The sequence below is a fragment of the Phodopus roborovskii genome, unplaced genomic scaffold (genome assembly GCF_943737965.1).
Source record: "Phodopus roborovskii unplaced genomic scaffold, PHOROB, whole genome shotgun sequence".
In the NCBI taxonomy this organism is placed as follows: Eukaryota; Metazoa; Chordata; class Mammalia; order Rodentia; family Cricetidae; genus Phodopus; species Phodopus roborovskii.
In genome coordinates, this window is record NW_026126459.1 from 24,660,442 (window position 1) to 24,676,690 (window position 16,249).

Below are 16,249 nucleotides of genomic sequence, written 5' to 3' on the forward strand. Positions count from 1 at the left end.
ACACACAGCACAGCATCGGTCAGCCCAGTTGCCTTTGGGAAATATTTTGGTCTTGAACTCATAGCGGATACTTGAAGGCTCACAGTTCTTCAGATGAAACCACTGTGAAGACCAGCTTCCAAAACCCTCCACACAGCTCCCCCACACTTCCCCTCTGCTATCTGTGTCTCTGTGCCCCAGAGCAAGAGAAAGCAACAAAGATCTGCCTTTCTCCTCCAGCTTCCTGTCTGGCTCTGACCTGAGTGCCTAGAAAGCCAGGACAAGGGGTGGATGGTCCTCACAGCTCAGAGTCACCTTGGAGGCTGGGAAGTGCACAAAGAAAGGTGACTTTGGGCCACCAAGATCAAGTTCCCATGGATTGTAGAGCCCAAGCAGATGGAGGAGGACTTCCTCCAACCCCTACTGCTTAGGGCAAGGTTGAGTCCGTGTGGGTAAGGGAGGACTTTGAGATGGGCTTCGGGTAGCATATCTCAGCTGGAGGCTCCAGCATCCTGCCTGGAGGCTGAGGATGGACAAGGTAATCTAAAACCCAGAGGTCACTTGGTGTCAGTGTTTCTTGCTGGGGATTGTGAGCATGGGCTAAGCATCAGGCCTTAGTGCTGGGGAGTTGGGGGCCTGGGGACGGTGCCAAGACAAGTAGCATTTTAGTTCCTGTAACTCTTCTTGCTGGATGATGTCTTGGAGACAATTCTCATGCTTGAGCTGCTACCACTCACACTGCGACCACTGGTGGAGCTAAAACCGCTGCTCCCTCCGCCACCATAGCAGAGGCCACTCCCACCGTAGCCACCTCCACTGTAACTGCTGCCACTCATGCAGAGGCCACCACCTCCGCTATAGCCTGTGCCTCCGGAGGAAGAGACCACCGCTGAAAAAAAGAAGGCACAGGATACATGGTCAGTTGTCAGCCCCTCCCACGCTCATCTCCAGGCTGCCTCTCTTCCCCAAGGAAGCTCATGTGACAGATAGCTATCTCTGGAGGCAGCAGGAGGCAGGGTGACCCCCACAGGGGACCTTGACTTTCAAAACTCCCACAGTTGTGATAGTACTGGTCCCTCAAAGAGATGTCACCATGGCAGTGACCTCTGGAACAGAGAGGAAAAAATGGAGATGGAAAGCACCAAACAGCTGGCAAGGTCACTCCTGCCGGAGACCAGTCCTTAGACTCCTAGGCTGCATTGTCCCGTTCTCTGTTGGGGCTCTCACACTAGATAGGATACAAGGCCTCAAATTTGGGAAGGGGATTTTGGACTTCCATATCAGGACAGATCCAAAGGCCACCTGGACAAGTCTCCCTGTCAAATATTGGAATCTCTGTTACTGCCCCTATACTTAGGCAACAATAAACTCAGTCCCACAAGGGGGGGCTGTCAGATAATTGATGCTGTGGCCAGCCTTCCTTCTGGGAGTCTGCTCTTCCTGTGAGGCTTCTTCTGAACTTTTCTTTAAAGACCACAGGCTTCGGCTTCCCTGATGTTCTCTGACCTAGCTGAGGCTCAGGGGCTCTCATCTCCATGGCCAGAACTCAGTGATGCCACATCACTGCCTAAGATACCAAGAGGTCACCCTTCTGGTGTTCTCCTGGATGTCCAGGCGAAGTTGAGATGTGTTTTACTTATTCAGTCGATTTGCTTCAGTTCTACATATAGGTCGTTAAGCTGTTTCATATTTCTGCCGGAGTAGCTGAGGGCTGGCTGCATGAATAGTCCTGTCCTAAGCAGGATCCTCTAGAGCTAGGCTGGACATGTGTCCCCTGCAGCATCGGAGGACACTTTCCCAGAATGAGAAGAAGTCCTTGGACTTCTTTGCCAGGGACAGGGGTGCTCAGCACTCTTGACACCAATGGGGAAAGAAACCAAAAGAGGAGGAGAGGAAGCTTGATGAGATATTTGCTTCAGTTGCTCATTTTCAGATCTCAGTGGTGTTAGGGGCTCCCATGTTGCCTCTCCTTTCCCACCACTCTTCTATCTCCCCAAAACATTTACTCACAGATGTTCACGGCGCCAACACCTTCTCCGGTGAGCCTGTGGCAGGTGGAAAGAGGAGGGGTGTCATTGTCTAGGACATAGAGAGCTCCCAGTCCCCTGCGTGTGAAGCCATCGGAGCGGAGCTGAGCACACACTGCGAAGCTGCCCTGCGTTTAACAAGCTTGGCAGCCACCTCACAAGCTCTAGAAGCTAAGGAAAATAGGAGGGGAATGCTAGGGGGGGATAGGGATAGAAACAGGAAATGAGACCCTGTGCCGATGGAGGCAGATGAGGCAGAGTGGAGTGCCTCAAGTGCAGAACATCTGGGGCCATGTACTACTGTCCCTGAGGTTGATGCCATGGTTACTTGTGTGCGTTATAAAGTTCAAGTCACAATGTCCTTTCTTAGGGCCTTCTAGGAGTTTGTGGTCACCCTGGCCTCACAGCTTTGACCCTGGCCCAGGCCCAGAAGAAGTTGTAGGAAGGAATCTCTGAAGGAACAGAAGTGCCATCTACATCTGACCTTGGCTTTTCTATGTAGGGGCGTGGTAGCAAGTGGCTCACATGGCCTTTGTAGCATACTATCCCGTTCTGGTAACATCTGTCTGGGCCATGGTGGGAGCTCACCTGCACTCCTCACCCTCCAGCAGCTTGCGGTAAGTGGCAATCTCAATGTCCAGGGCCAGCTTGACATTCATGAGCTCCTGGTACTCGCGAAGCTGCCGAGCCATGTCCTGCTTGGCCTTCTGCAGGGCCTCCTCTAGCTCTGCCAGCTTGTGCTTGGCATCTTTGAGAGCCAGCTCCCCACGCTGCTCAGCATCAGCGATGGAAGCCTGGAGTGTGGCGCACTGCCCACAGGAGAAAGGAGTTTGTAGCACTCCACGGAGCACACATGGATTAGGTTAACTTCCAGGAAGTATGTCAGTGCCATGGAAGTCAGGGCACAGAGTTTGAGGATAAGATTGCTCTCAATCCCTATGGGTAATGTAGAGTTTTCTGGGTGAGAAAATAGCTTTCTGAGATCTTTCTCTGGGTAGTGGGTATGTGCATAAAACAAGACAAGCTTGATCATGTTGTGGCTCCAGAGGAAAGGGCCTGTCCCAAGAGAGTGCATCTCCATTTTTTATCTGAGAGATTTCTGTCTATGCCAACTGAGTAAAGCCCAAGTGATGGAGAGCTTTATGTCAAATTAATACAAGCTAGAGTTATCTGTAAGGAGGTAATCCTAATTGAAAAAATGCTTCCATAAGATTGTAGGGCATTTTCTTAACTGGTGATTGATGGGGGATTGCCACTGTGGGTGGTGGTCCCGGGTTCCATAAGAAAGCAAGCTGAGCAAGCCATGAGGAGCAAACCAGTAAGCAGCTCCCCTCCATGGCCTCTGCATCAGCTCCTGCTTCCAGGTTCCTTCCCTGTTTGAGTTCCTATCTTGACTTCCTTTCATGATGAGCTGTGATGTGGAAAGGTAAACCAAATAAACCCTTCTCTTCCTAAGGTGTTTTGGTCATGGTGTTTCATCATAGAAATAGAAACCCTAACTAGGACAGCCCAGATCCAACTCTTCCTGGATGCAGGGGTTTGGATGGGATGGTCTTTGAGATGTCAGTCCTACCTGCTTCTTTAGGTTATCAATCTCAGAACGCAGTCTCTGCATGGCCCTGTTCAGCTCAGAGATCTCCATCTTAGTGGTACGGAGGTCATCACCATGCTGGCCAGCAGACCGCTGCAGCTCCTCATACTGGGAGGAAGAAGAGGCTTCAGGGGAGGGATAGTAAGGCCCAAGGAAGGAGGATTGTAGCTTCCCAGAGCACCCTCCAGGCATTCAGTGCACTGCTCTGGGTTCTGGATTTTGTCACATTGCCCATTGTGTCCACTGGCATCATCTCCTGCTCTGTACTTGCTCTCCATATCCTCCACACACTTCAGCAACAGCCAGACAACTGTGGCCATGCTGCTCCACTCCCCCACCCCACCCCAGTTTTTCTCCTGGCCTCTCTTCCCTCTCCATCCACTCCATGCATCTGACCTTTCCAGATCAGCATCTCTCTCTCTCTCTCTCTCTCTCTCTCTCTCTCTCTCTCTCTCTCTCTCTCACACACACACACACACACACAGGAATACTTTCCAGTGGAGATCCTACTTCACATGTATTTGTCATGATACCAGAGTGTACTGTTTTCCTGACTCCCAGCTCAGAGTGTCTGCTCCAACATGGGAAATGTCATCCTGTGATCTGTAACAAGTCTTTGTCCCCAGGACCTTGGCCCCAACCAGCCTCTGGCCTCATCTAGAAGGCACTAGACCTTCCTCTCGACACCACTCCCCATTGGCATGGCAGCTGCAACTGACTACTTACATCCATTCCTATGATATAAAGTCTTCAAATTTCTGCCTGTGTCTGACTATTCCTCCTGTTCCTGATGGTATTGGCCCTGGGTAATGTTCAGAATACAGGAAGCTCTAAGTGGAAGTCAGACACTTTGGACCACACTAGCCTGTGACACTGGAGAGGATAGGCTCCTATCTTATTTGCTCATGAAGCTTTCAACCCCTGTGCATGTTTAATTGATTAGATCTTGACACCTCACCTTGGTCTGGTACCAGGATTCAGCCTCTGCCCGACTGCGGTTGGCAATGTCCTCGTATTGGGCCTTGACCTCGGCAATGATGCTGTTTAGGTCCAGGCTTCGGTTGTTGTCCATGGAGAGGACTACAGAGGTCTCAGAGATCTGAGCCTGAAGCTGAGCCAGCTCCTGTGATAGAGTCCAAAGAGGGAGGAGAGATGAAACAGTGTGTTCACATGTGCACATATGTGTGTGCACATGTGTGCAGGTGTGTATGTGAGTGAACACAGGTACTTTGGGGATGGCAACCCTCTGGGATGGGTTCTGAAATGGAGGGTTTTGCACTGTGAAGTGCAGCCCCTTTCTCAGTCCTGAATGGCTGGGAAGGACATTTGGGAGGCCATTGAGATTACAACTGTTCTTCAGCACCAGCGAACTGGTACCTGAGCGCATCAGGTAACTCCAGCTAGAATTCTCTGGAAGCCACTCCCATTGCAAGGGAGCTTGCTGATTGTCAGAGTGTGATGTTTCACTCTCTGAAGAGGCCCGGTCCTTCACACACAACAGAGACCTCACCTTGGGCAAGAAGTCTGAATCAGAAGGGACTAGGTACTGCTGAGTCCCATCCTGTTCCCGAATGTCCTGTGCTATGCTCCTTAGGGATGGGGCATGAAGATCAGCTAGAAACAGCAGAAGGGGCCCCAGAGAAAAATCCAAGATCTGAGGCTCTCAGTTATGTCTGTGGTGTTGTCCTTGCAACCCACAGAACAGTAGTACCTTGGTGCTGCCCAAAAAATATCTTCAGGAGGGCCAGGCAATTGGTCACACCTGGATAGAAAGCACCTGCAGGTTGGGTGGCTGCTGCTGACTTGTTTAACTGCATCCGTTTGAGATGCTCCAGGAAGAATAGTGGGGCTGGGCTGGGGCTTGGACAGTTCTTCAGGAATCCCCTGAATATGGTGGCAAACAGATAATCTGTCTGCTCAACAGAACATGCTTATTCTAATTAGCCAAGGTAGAGTTTTTCAACTTTGGAAACTTCTTGCTAACCCCAGGAACCTCATTTTCCCTTTCAAAGAGCAAGACCTTTCCCATGAATCACAATCCACAAGTAGGAGGAGGAGTGGAGAAGGAAGCCGATAAAGAGATGGCGGCTGTGTGCCAGGGGTGTGGTGTGGTGTGTGGGGGTGTCCCAGCATCCAGCCCTCCAGACAGAACCAGGGTCTCTCACCGCCTCATAGAAAGCTCTCAGGAAGTTGATCTCATCCATCAGGGCATCCACCTTGGCTTCTAATTCCACTTTGTTCATGTAGGCAGCATCTACATCCTGGGTACAGAACATGAGATCATTCAGGGTCCTACCTTCCTGGTAGGGTGAACTAGTAGCCTCTGGAGATTGTCTCTGGAGCTAATGAGACAGCTTCAGCTTCCCAGGGAGCACATGCTGTTGCTACATGCTGTCCAGTGGAACTGTAGAGATGGGGAGGTCCACATAGTATGACCTTCAGGAGTGCCTGTCTGCTGCTCATCAGCTAATGCCGTAAGCAAGGGTCTCATGTCACCTTCCATGGTGAGGATACCCCATCCTGGGTCACGTGGTTCCCATTGCCTATGAGCTCTTCAAGCCTCTTCCCAAAGACTATACAGGCTCCCATCCTCACACCTCTGCCCATTCTGCTTCCCCTCCTTTCTTCTCCATGTTGCTAGTCCATTTTTCCTTCAATTTAATCCTTGGTGTTTTCTTTTCTTCCCTCTGCTAGTCTCAAAGCCAGACAGCCAGACCTCTAGATTTCTGCCGCCTGATCCTCTACAGCCTTGCCCAAAGACTGGCTCTGTATTCTGTATTCTGAGCTGAGGGCCAGGCCCATTTGGTTTCCCTTCATCCTGCATTGCATGGAGCAAGGAGTGGGGCTGGCGTTCACACAGCTTGGAGTTGGGAGTCCTGGATCTTGACCTGCTTCTAATTGTACAACAAACCGAATATCCCTGTACCCCAGTGTTCTCATGTTTAAAGTCAAATATGTCTCCAAGAAGACTGAGGGCTTCAGTGAAAGTTCTGCCTCCCCCGGGAACCTGCAGTCATTCAAAGTGCCTTCGCTGCTTACCTTTTTGAGTACTACAAACTCATTCTCTGCCGCCGTGCGCCTATGGATTTCCTCTTCGTACCTGTGGAAAGGGGGAGACGGGTGGGTGTTGGGAGGAGGGCTTGAGAGCGAGGTTGGGATCGCTCTGTCTGGCCCAGTTCTTGAAGTCCTCCAGCACACCCTGCAAATCCTTCCGCTCAAGGTTATGGCAGGTGGGCACACTTGGAAAACCTGTTGTAGTGTGGCTCCCTCACACATACGTGACTCTAAATCCCAAATCAAGTACTCCTACTTCCAACAAAAGAAAACTCAAACTGAAAATGGCAGAATGGAATCAGCCCTCTTCCTGTGATGTACTTCCTCACAGCCTGGACCTCTAAAGAAGTGTGCCCCTCCCCCAGCCCCCCCTCCTCTTTCTTCTTGTCCTTCTTGACTGGCAGCCCCTGGCCTCTAGTCTGGCTTCTGCCAACCTGTGCTGCGGTCATGTTCCTCAGTGTCTCAGTTACACTGGACCCTATCTTGAGAGGTGGAATCTTCAGGCTATGAGACCCCCTCCCCAGCCCCAGCTGTCTCATTCTTCAATTTGGCTGTACTCCCTCTGGTGCCCACAGCATGCTAAGCACTCCCTGCCCACTTGGAGAAGGGAGCTTCCCTCCATTGCAGTGGCCCACTCCCCACCCAGGATGCCTCTGCAGCCGCCCGATATCCCACACTCCCTGCAGAAAGCCAGCTGGGATTCGTGGATTTATTAATTGTGGCTGGGAAACAACATGGGGTCCTGGGAGAATCTTTTTTCTTCTCTATTCCTACAGCCTCCTACAAATGAGCACTTAGTTGAATAAATGGGAGGAGAAGAGTCTCTACCTTTAACTCCTAACTTGTCCTTTGTGTAATCTTGGGTAAGTGAGCCTGTATTTGCTGTCTGCAGTTAAAGGTTGTTACAGATGGGCATTACCTTATTAACTCCAGCCCCTTCCTTCCTTAAACCCCAACATTCTGGACCAAAGACTTTTGTTCTGCTTTTTTTTTTTTTTTAATTTTTGTGTCTATTTGATTTCATCTCATGTCCCAAGTGTATGTCCTATTCCTGTCAAATGGGAATGGGGCAGTTTTGGAGAACATCACACCCTCCTCCTTTTGCCTGACCTCCCAGAAGCCCCAGGGCCAGGTTTTGGGCCAGACAGAGTGCCCACTCACTTGTTCTTGAAGTCCTCCACCACATCCTGCATACTCTTCAGCTCTGTCTCCAGCCTGCCCCGCTCTCCTCCCAGACACTCCAGCTGGCGCCTCAGGTTGGTGATGTAGGCTTCAAACATGGGCTCTAGATTGGTCCTGGTTGTTTTGTGCTCTTGCAGGAGGCTCCATTTGGTCTCTAGGACTTTGTTCTGCTGCTCTAGGAACCGCACCTGTCCCAGCCAAATGTAAGAGATTTTGAGGGCTTCCTTGCTTCAGCCTTCCATATGTTCTTCAATGTAGGCCCTCCCAAGAGTGTAGGGACCCTGCATGACCTCAAAATTCAGGTGGTGGCTTCCCCTTCAGCCCCTGAGCTGCAAGGAGCCTGGATGAAGAGCACCATGTCAGTGTTGGAACAATGGGTTTGGGAGACAAGTACTAAGTCCAGAGGGACTGGAGGCCATCTACTATACCAACCATATTGACACGTGTTAACTGAGGAATAGAAAACTATAGCTGATGGAGCCCATACTGATTCCTATTACATGGGTGGGAGATTGTGACAGAAAATTCTAACCATCCTTTTCCTTTCTGAGAGGATTTCTCAGGATTTGGAACTTGGATTAAGCTGCCTGTGTGCTTTAGAAGTGTTAGTGCAGGTCACTCTGGAACTACACTAAGGGGACCTGGGCACAGGTCTCTCACTAGGCATGTGAGCATTCATCTCCCTTGAGTTGCTAGTTGAGTCCCTTGTGGTCTTGAGTTGCTATTTGGGTCTCTGGACTTAGCTCCATCAGGTCCTGATTCTGGGAATTGTGCAGAACTTGCCCTCATCCTGAAGTCCTTCTAATGGGAGGGGCTTGAATGTCACTTAGTCTCCAAGAATGAAAGAACAATACCTCTACAACTTCAGAGACAGCAGTGTCCCCACAGAAGTCTCTAACAAGTGTGTCTTTCCTTTGTCTTCCACTGTGGGAGAGAACACACCCTAGCCCCCAGCACCTTCCCAGTTCCAGCAACTATTTCCACATCCCCTCTAGACAAACCAGGAAAAAGCAAAAGCCCAGGATCTCCCCTTTTCAGTCAGGCTTCTAGAAGTCACACCCCTGCTGGAATAACCCAGGCCAGGTGGAGTGACACAGGTGACAAAGATTAAGAACTGGTATCTGAGCAGTGCCTTTGGTTGGGTCCCTCCACCCAGTGATCTGCTCCCCACGAGAAGGCATTCATAATGTAACAAAGCCAGAAAGGGACCCGAGAGTCCATCTGTTCCATCCCACCAGGGCTGGAATAGAAACTCCCCCCTCAGTGGAGTCCAAACTGGGGCCTGCGCTGGATATCTCTGGACTCTACACTCTTCTTCATCCCACAGATGTAGCCTGAGTGGTCCACACTTTCCCAGCTGAGGCGTGAGATGGTGCACAATGGCATCATGTCCAAAAGGCTCTCTCCCAGAACTGGGGACCTCTAGGATCCCAAGTCACACAGCTGTTAGGACTCAGGCTGAAGTCACACACGTCATCTCAGTGCCCTTTCACTGTCCATTCAGCTTCCTAGACATACGCTACCACCAAGGTGTGTCAACAGAGACGTACCTCTACCTTGGGAGGACACTAGTGTTAATTAGCTGGGAGAAAGAAAGGGACCCAAAACATCCGTGCACTTTTAGCCTTTGTTCCTTTATTGCCTTCCCTCCAAACTCTCTAGCTGACCCATGATCACTGACCACCAGAGTAGCAATATCCTCATTGTGGGTCTGAGAACTCTAAGGCTGGATGGAGATAAGCACTTTTCTGTTCCTGCCCTGTCCTCTATCAGCAGACTGCCTAGGCCCCAGGTGCATGGGTCCTGGGAAGCCCCAGGGGACCTCAGGAAAACCCAGATAGTGAAGATTCCAGACAACAGCGGTTTTAGTAGTGGAGACGCCGCTTGCCCCTCACCTTGTCTATGAAGGAGGCAAACTTGTTGTTGAGGCTCTTGATCTGCTCCTTCTCCTCCTTTCGAACCCGCTGGAGAGATGGATCAATCTCCAGATGCAGAGGGGTGAGGAGACTCTGGTTGACAGTGACTTCATGGATGCCTCCAGCTCCAGGGGCCATCCCACCTCCAAATCCATACCCACCGTAGGCTCCCCCAACTCTGTACCCTATGCCGCTGACACCTAGCCCACAGGCAGCACCTCCAAAGCTGGCCCGGCTGGAGCGGTAGCCCCCACCGATGGAGATTCTCTTGTTACCCCCAAAGCTGTGTAGGCTTCTTGTCCCAAAACCACCCCCAAAGCCGCTTCCAAAACTCTTCCCGCTCTGGGACATGGAGACAGAGCTAAAACCAGGCCGGCAGCCAGGGAGGAGGCTGGCTGAGGAGGCACTGAAGTTCCGTGTGCCCCCAGACTTGATGGTCACAGAAGATCGCTGGGTCATGGTGGAAGCTGGCGTCAAAGGGCAGCACAGCAATGGCAAGAGAGGATAGCCTTGAGATTCTGGCTTGCCTGCACTCACCTGGAGTTTTATCCCTTTCAAGAACTGGGCTTGGCCAAAGTAGATCAAAGACCACTCTTGTGTTCACCTCAATGGCATGTCTGGCCACGGTCCATCTTCCTGCCCGCTAATCACCATGGGGAACACCCTACCCTGGGCAGGACCAGGCCTGGGGAGTGCAGCCTGAGGCCAACCTGGGCTCAAAGCTCCCTACTAGCCCAGGTTCTCAGACACATACTCTGGACACCCCAACCCCCGCCCCCACCGCCACTTGCTTCTGTCTGCAGCCTCTCCTGCACGCCTAGCTCCCAGACTCTGAACCCAAACATCTAACTGTACCCATACTCCCTTCCTCCCACACCCCCCCCCCATTAAAAATCCATTTACCAAGGGTCGAATTTGTGCCACACTATGTGACAGGTCTACTACAGGCATTATTACATTTTATTTTTATAACTTTGTGAAAATGGATGATAAATTGTTGCTGCGGATGTTTTCTGATCAGTATCACGGGAGTTGAACTCCAACTGTTCACCATTCGACATTGGCTTTTCTTGCCTTTGGTTTCTGCCTGCAGTTAGGGAATGCTGGGACGATACTAGTGGCTGGCTGGGCTACATGCTCAGAATCCCTGAACTTCTCCTAGCTGGGGAAAATGGGATGTCTTGTCCTTCCTAAGAAGCAGTCAGAGGTCACCCCAGATCCCTGCCCTCTGCTGTTGTCTTCCCGGGTCTTAGTGAATTTAACAATTGCTCTCAGTCTGAAATCTCTACCCTCTTAACCGTTGTAAATGGTGGTCTCTTATTTCACATCCCTCTTTCCTGACTCATATGTACTAAACTCCTTTCCTAGTATGAATGGTTTCCACAGCTCTGGTTAACGACTTCTATCAGTTCTGCAATGAATCCCTAGGGGTTGAGCCCACCCTTTCCAAACACACCTAAGCCCCACTCAGGATTAATGCCATCATCCCCCTGAGGTCCTGAGGGGAGGGGGTCCAGGAGACTTTAAACTCAGGAATGTGCAGCAGCTTCCTGGGTGTCTCCGCACTACCTGCAATTATGGGCTCCTTGGCTCCTTGGCTTGGCCTCGGGGCTGACTTTTAACTCCTCTCCTGCCCTGTCATTTCTCTGCTTAGGGCTGCAAGTTTGAAGCTGCCGTGGGAACAATCAGCTCCTTTGCTGGCCAGTGCCTTGACCACCCATCCTACGTCAGTGCTGTCCCAGGAACACAGGCTGATGTGGGGGAGGGGATGGCCTCGCCCTGCATGACATACTAAGCAGGAGGCTGGGCAGGGCTTCTGTCCAGGGGTTGGGACTTCATAAACAAGCATCCCAAAGAAAAGTGAGAGGAAGTAGGAGCCCCTTAAGGAGGAAGGCTATTGGTCTGCTGCCCTCTCCATGCCCTCCTCTTAGCTCCTCAGGAAGGGGCAAGAGCTATTGTGCCCTGAGTACTTTGCTTGTGCGGAATCCTGGCTGGGGGCTGCCTGAGAGTCAGAATTGCTGTGGGCTTACCACCACTGCACACAGAGGGCTGAGCCAAACACATGACACATACATTTAATAGGCACATCCAGGAGGAGACAGAGGAGCAGTGACTCTAGCTTGAAGTTTATAAGCAGCCAGAGAGGGACAAGATAGCCTGGTGTTGAGGTGGCCAACACAGACTTCTCCATCACTGCAGCTGGAGGAAAGGGGCAAGTGGCGCTGGAGGGTTGTTTGCAGATCCATCGACTGTGAACTTGGGAAGAGAGTGGGGTTTGGGTTTGTGTGTCTGGCACAAAGAAATGCCAGGCGCAGGCTGGGGACTGTTGGGAGTTTGTCATAAGCCAGGGAATGGGTTTAAAGCCAGGGAATGGGTTTAGTCAGGATGCCAGGATCCCTGAAAGCACAGGGAACCCCCTGTGAAGAGGATATGGGAGAAGGGTCCAGGCATCCAGTTGCAAGTGCAAGGTGGCGAGGGAGGCTGCAGGCTGACCACTTTAGTGCTTGTAACTCTTCCTGCTGGAAGATGTGGTGGAAACAAACTTGACGCTGGAGCCACTGCCCATTTGGCCCCGGCTGCTGCTGCTGGTGAAGCCAGAGCCTCCCAGACCTGAACCCAGGCTGTGCCCACCGCTGGTGGTGAAGGAGTAGCCACTGCTCCCACCAAGACCCAGGCTTCCTCCTCCAATGTTGCTGCCACCACCGTAGCCACTGGAAACGGTTGAAGTGACCACCGCTGTGGGAAAGGGGACAGAATCAGAATTGCAGGCAGGAGAGAAGGCACCGGACATCAGAGCTTGTGCCCTCGAGCCTCCATGGTCAAGATGGGTGGTCTCACAGACAGATGCTGCTGTGTGAAATGCTGCCTTGGACCTCCACCTCTGCTGGTCCGTGCTGTCTTCTTTCTCCAGGCTTTCTGTTTCTCCTCTACTACCCAAGTGCTTCTCTTCCAGAACTTACTGGACACTTCCGGAAGGCACTTTCCTCTCACTTCTACTGTACTACCACTGTTGCTGTCTGGTCCCATCACTCTCTTTGGGTTTGCCTCTGGCAACTCCTTCCTTCTGGAAGCTCGTGGGAATACACATGTATCCTTCCCACTGGTGTCCTCCTGGCATGGCACTCTAAATACAGATGGAGGAGGTCCTGTAAAGCCCAGGGCCTTCTTGAGGCAATGCTCTATAGAACTGAGGCAAGCAGCAGGCTCTCCACAGACTGCTCAGAGATGGCAGGGCTGCCTCACTGGCCATGATTTGGCCTCTAGTGTAAAGGGTTCCATAGAAGTCTATGTCCTGTCTATGTTAAACATTCATCTCTAAACTCTTGAACCTGGGATAGTGGGAGGTGAGAGATATGGCTGGGCTTTTTAACCTGCTGTGAGACAATTTCAGGATCCACCCCTCATGTGCACTCTCCATCCAAAGGGACGAACCATGAGCCTAAATACTCATCTAACTTGAGAAACAGGCAGGAAGGGCAGGAATTTGAGGCTGGCTTAGGTTCCATGAACTCTGTCTCAGGAGGAAAAAATCCCTCTATTGCTGAATCCACACTCACACAGGTGGCTCAGGTTAGACTCAGTGGGAAGCACAAACAAAGCAATGATATGCTGGGGGCAGGGGATGGGGGGGTGGTATGAGGTGGGGTTAGTATCCAGAATGGGCTAGGACAGGGTGGGAATATGTGAGATTGGTCAGAATACACCAAGGCTCCAGGTTCAACTCCAAATACTACAGTAAATAAGTAAATCACACAAGCTCCTCTAATCCACTATGCTTTGCCATCAACTCAAGCCCTCAAACTGTCTCACACCGAGCTCTGCCTGCACAGTTCTCACGGTGCCTTGTATCTGCCCCTTCTCCTGACCATGTGAGCTCCAAGCCACAGGGATCATACTCACAGATGTTCACTGGGGAAACTCCCTCTCCGCTCAGCCTGGTTGGGAGGAGAGGAAAGAAGGTTACTTACTGTCCCAGTTTTCACCTGGCAGGTATTTGCAATGACAAATTTTGTGATTGTTTTAAGTGCATCGAAAACCCCTTTATTATTTTTATTGTAAAAGTCATGCTGGTTGAAACTCTAAAATTACATGAAGTACTAAAAATAGTAAGGGTCTAATGAATGCAGTCTTGTGAAACCTGAGGTTTGGAGGCGGGGTACCTGTAACCTCAGAGGTACAATTTGGGTTTAAACCATGCTCACCTCCCCCCAGGAAGTGAAAACCAATCAGATTAGAGTTCATCAAAAAGCCAGGATGGTCCCTATAACCAGATTTTCCTCTCAATAAGAGATTTTTGTCATGCACTGAGGCTATTACAGGTGTGGAGAAGCGTCCAAATCGCAAAAATAACAGTAGTCACAATCGGTCTATTATTGTCTTAGCAACTGGCATTCATTCCTAAAGGCTCACTCAGAGCTAACATTAACATTTATTGAAAACCTGCTACACTCATCATGCCATTTAGTTCTCTCAACAACCCTATTAGGTAGATATTATGTCAGTAGTATAGTAGGAAATTGGAGTTCAGAGAGAATAATTAACTTGCTCATGGTCACAAGGTTTGAAACAGGATACATCTGCCTTCAAAGTCCATTCATTTGACCACTAAATTGAAGGAGAGTAAGATTTTTTTATTTTTTAAATCAAAGTAAAACTTTTTTATGGGTGTAGTGAGATAGCCCGTGGCTAAGAGCACTTGCTGTTCCTACAGAGGACCCAGGTTCCCACCACCCACATGGTGGCTCACAATCATTTGTAACTCCAGCGCTAGACTTCCACAGGTACCAGGCATGCATCCAGTGTACAAGCCGGCAAAATACTCACATGCATAAAATAAATAAACCAACTTTTCGTAATGAGTGGGGAACCATAAGCCCAAATCTAGGACAGTCTCTTCTTAGTCCAGAGCCTTTTACCCCACATTTTCAGCTCTACTATGGAACTTCCTTCTCCTTTAACAGGACATGACTGATTAGACCTTAGATTCCTATGGGATGCACCGGGATGATTTAGCACCTGCATTCTTTGTCATCGCTCACTGGCTCAGCTCAGGCTGCTAGGTTAAGTTCTGTTTGCTCTGAGAACAGACCTGCACTCCTCGCCTTCCAACAGCTTCCTGTAGGTGGCGATCTCCACATCCAGTGCCAGCTTGACATTCATGAGCTCCTGGTACTCGCGCAACAGCCGGGCCATGTCCTGCTTGGCCTTCTGCAGGGCATCTTCAAGGTCCACCAGCTTTGCCCGAGCATCCTTGAGGGCTAGCTCTCCACGTTGCTCGGCGTCAGAGATAGCAGTTTGCAGACTAGTGCACTAAAAAGAAAGGAGGTGTCTGTCTGCGGACAGATCCCAGAGCTACCTTCATCTGTGGAAGGAGTCCTTGGAGTTGGGATAATGCAGAAGAAATGGGAATTCTTGCACTGACTGAACTGTACCTGCTTCTTGACAGCGTCGATCTCAGATCTCAGCCTTTGAATCATCCGGTTCATCTCCGAGATCTCTTGCTTGGTATTGCGGAGATCGTCGCCATGCCGTCCTGCTGTCACCTGCAGCTCTTCATACTGGTAAGAGCAGACATGGCCACCTAGTCAAATGCCTGTGTGCCAAGCAGGCCACTCACACTCTGGTCACTTGGCCCTTTCCAGGGTCTTTCCAGGTGGTTTTTCTTGAGCCTGTCTGCTCCCTGGGGAAGCAGCAGGCTCTGGGAACCACACACAAATACAAGCTGATCCCGGTTCCCAGGTACTTACATTATTGCTCAATTTGTATCCAAAAGATAAGTAGCTGGTGGTAGGGTCCTTCAGAGTGCCACAAAGGAGTCCAACTTAGGTTTGAAAGTGTGTATAGTGGGGTGGAAAGGTGGAAGGGTGGCCTATGTACACAGCTTAGAGAGAGAACATTCCAGACTGGAAAAAGGGGGCTTATGAGGTAACCCTGCACAGGGGGAATAGTGGCTAGTTCTGAGAGTGAGGAAGTAGATTGCTCAGTGTTGCAGTGGGATGGGACTTCTTGGTCTGGCTTGTATCAGCATTGGCTATAATAGGCCCATAAATCTAGGTAGCTCTGCAGACAGCAGTGTTGGAAATCAGAGGGGAAATGCAGGAAACAAGTGGATGGTGCAGAGGCTACAGGAGGCACACTGTCAACCACACAAAGGCCCTGGTCTCCATGCTCATGCTAGATGTGTCCAGGGCATGCATGTTTAGGATGGTTTGCTTCACCCTGCCTCCTCCAGCCCACTCTTTAGACGAGCTCCTATCTGAGTCAAGATCCATTCTGTTTGGAAAGTGCTGAACAGCTCAGTTTTTTTTCTGCCACTCAAGACTAAAAGAAACTACATCCTAACAACACAGGGAGAAAAGTCTGTTACCAATTTCACTTTCAGTTGGGGTTAAGTGAACCCTGTCTCCTGTTCACTGCCAAGGAGCTGTAGCGTGTGGATCCGTGACATCAGATAATTCTTTGCTATGCTACCTACTGGAAGGGACTAATGTAGTGTACAG

General features: G+C 50.5%; 2 protein-coding genes across 4 annotated transcripts in view; both read right to left on the bottom strand.

Moving 5' to 3' along the window:
- Positions 1-16,249, bottom strand: part of LOC127226109 (keratin, type II cuticular Hb5) — a 103,619-nt gene that overhangs the window by 45,204 nt on the left and 42,166 nt on the right. For 2 of the 3 annotated variants that reach the window (XM_051189957.1, XM_051189958.1), the window contains exons 6-9: positions 15,182-15,307; positions 14,839-15,059; positions 13,650-13,684; positions 12,199-12,485 (exon numbers count right to left, since the gene is read on the bottom strand). The exons of the other annotated variant lie outside the window; for it this stretch is intronic. In XM_051189957.1, coding sequence (XP_051045914.1) covers positions 12,247-12,485; positions 13,650-13,684; positions 14,839-15,059; positions 15,182-15,307 — 621 coding nt within the window. In that variant the 3' untranslated portion in view covers positions 12,199-12,246. Of the gene's footprint in view, positions 1-12,198; positions 12,486-13,649; positions 13,685-14,838; positions 15,060-15,181; positions 15,308-16,249 lie in introns of those variants that run through there. 3 annotated transcript variants of the gene reach the window in all.
- On the bottom strand, positions 197-10,452 carry LOC127226118 (keratin, type II cytoskeletal cochleal). The gene is made up of 9 exons (XM_051189977.1): positions 9,729-10,452; positions 7,813-8,021; positions 6,637-6,697; positions 5,763-5,858; positions 4,556-4,720; positions 3,580-3,705; positions 2,595-2,815; positions 1,983-2,024; positions 197-900 (listed from the first exon to the last, which is right to left on the bottom strand). Exons 1-9 carry the CDS (start codon positions 10,206-10,208, stop codon positions 645-647), a joined length of 1,656 nt encoding a protein of 551 aa, XP_051045934.1. The 5' UTR covers positions 10,209-10,452; the 3' UTR covers positions 197-644.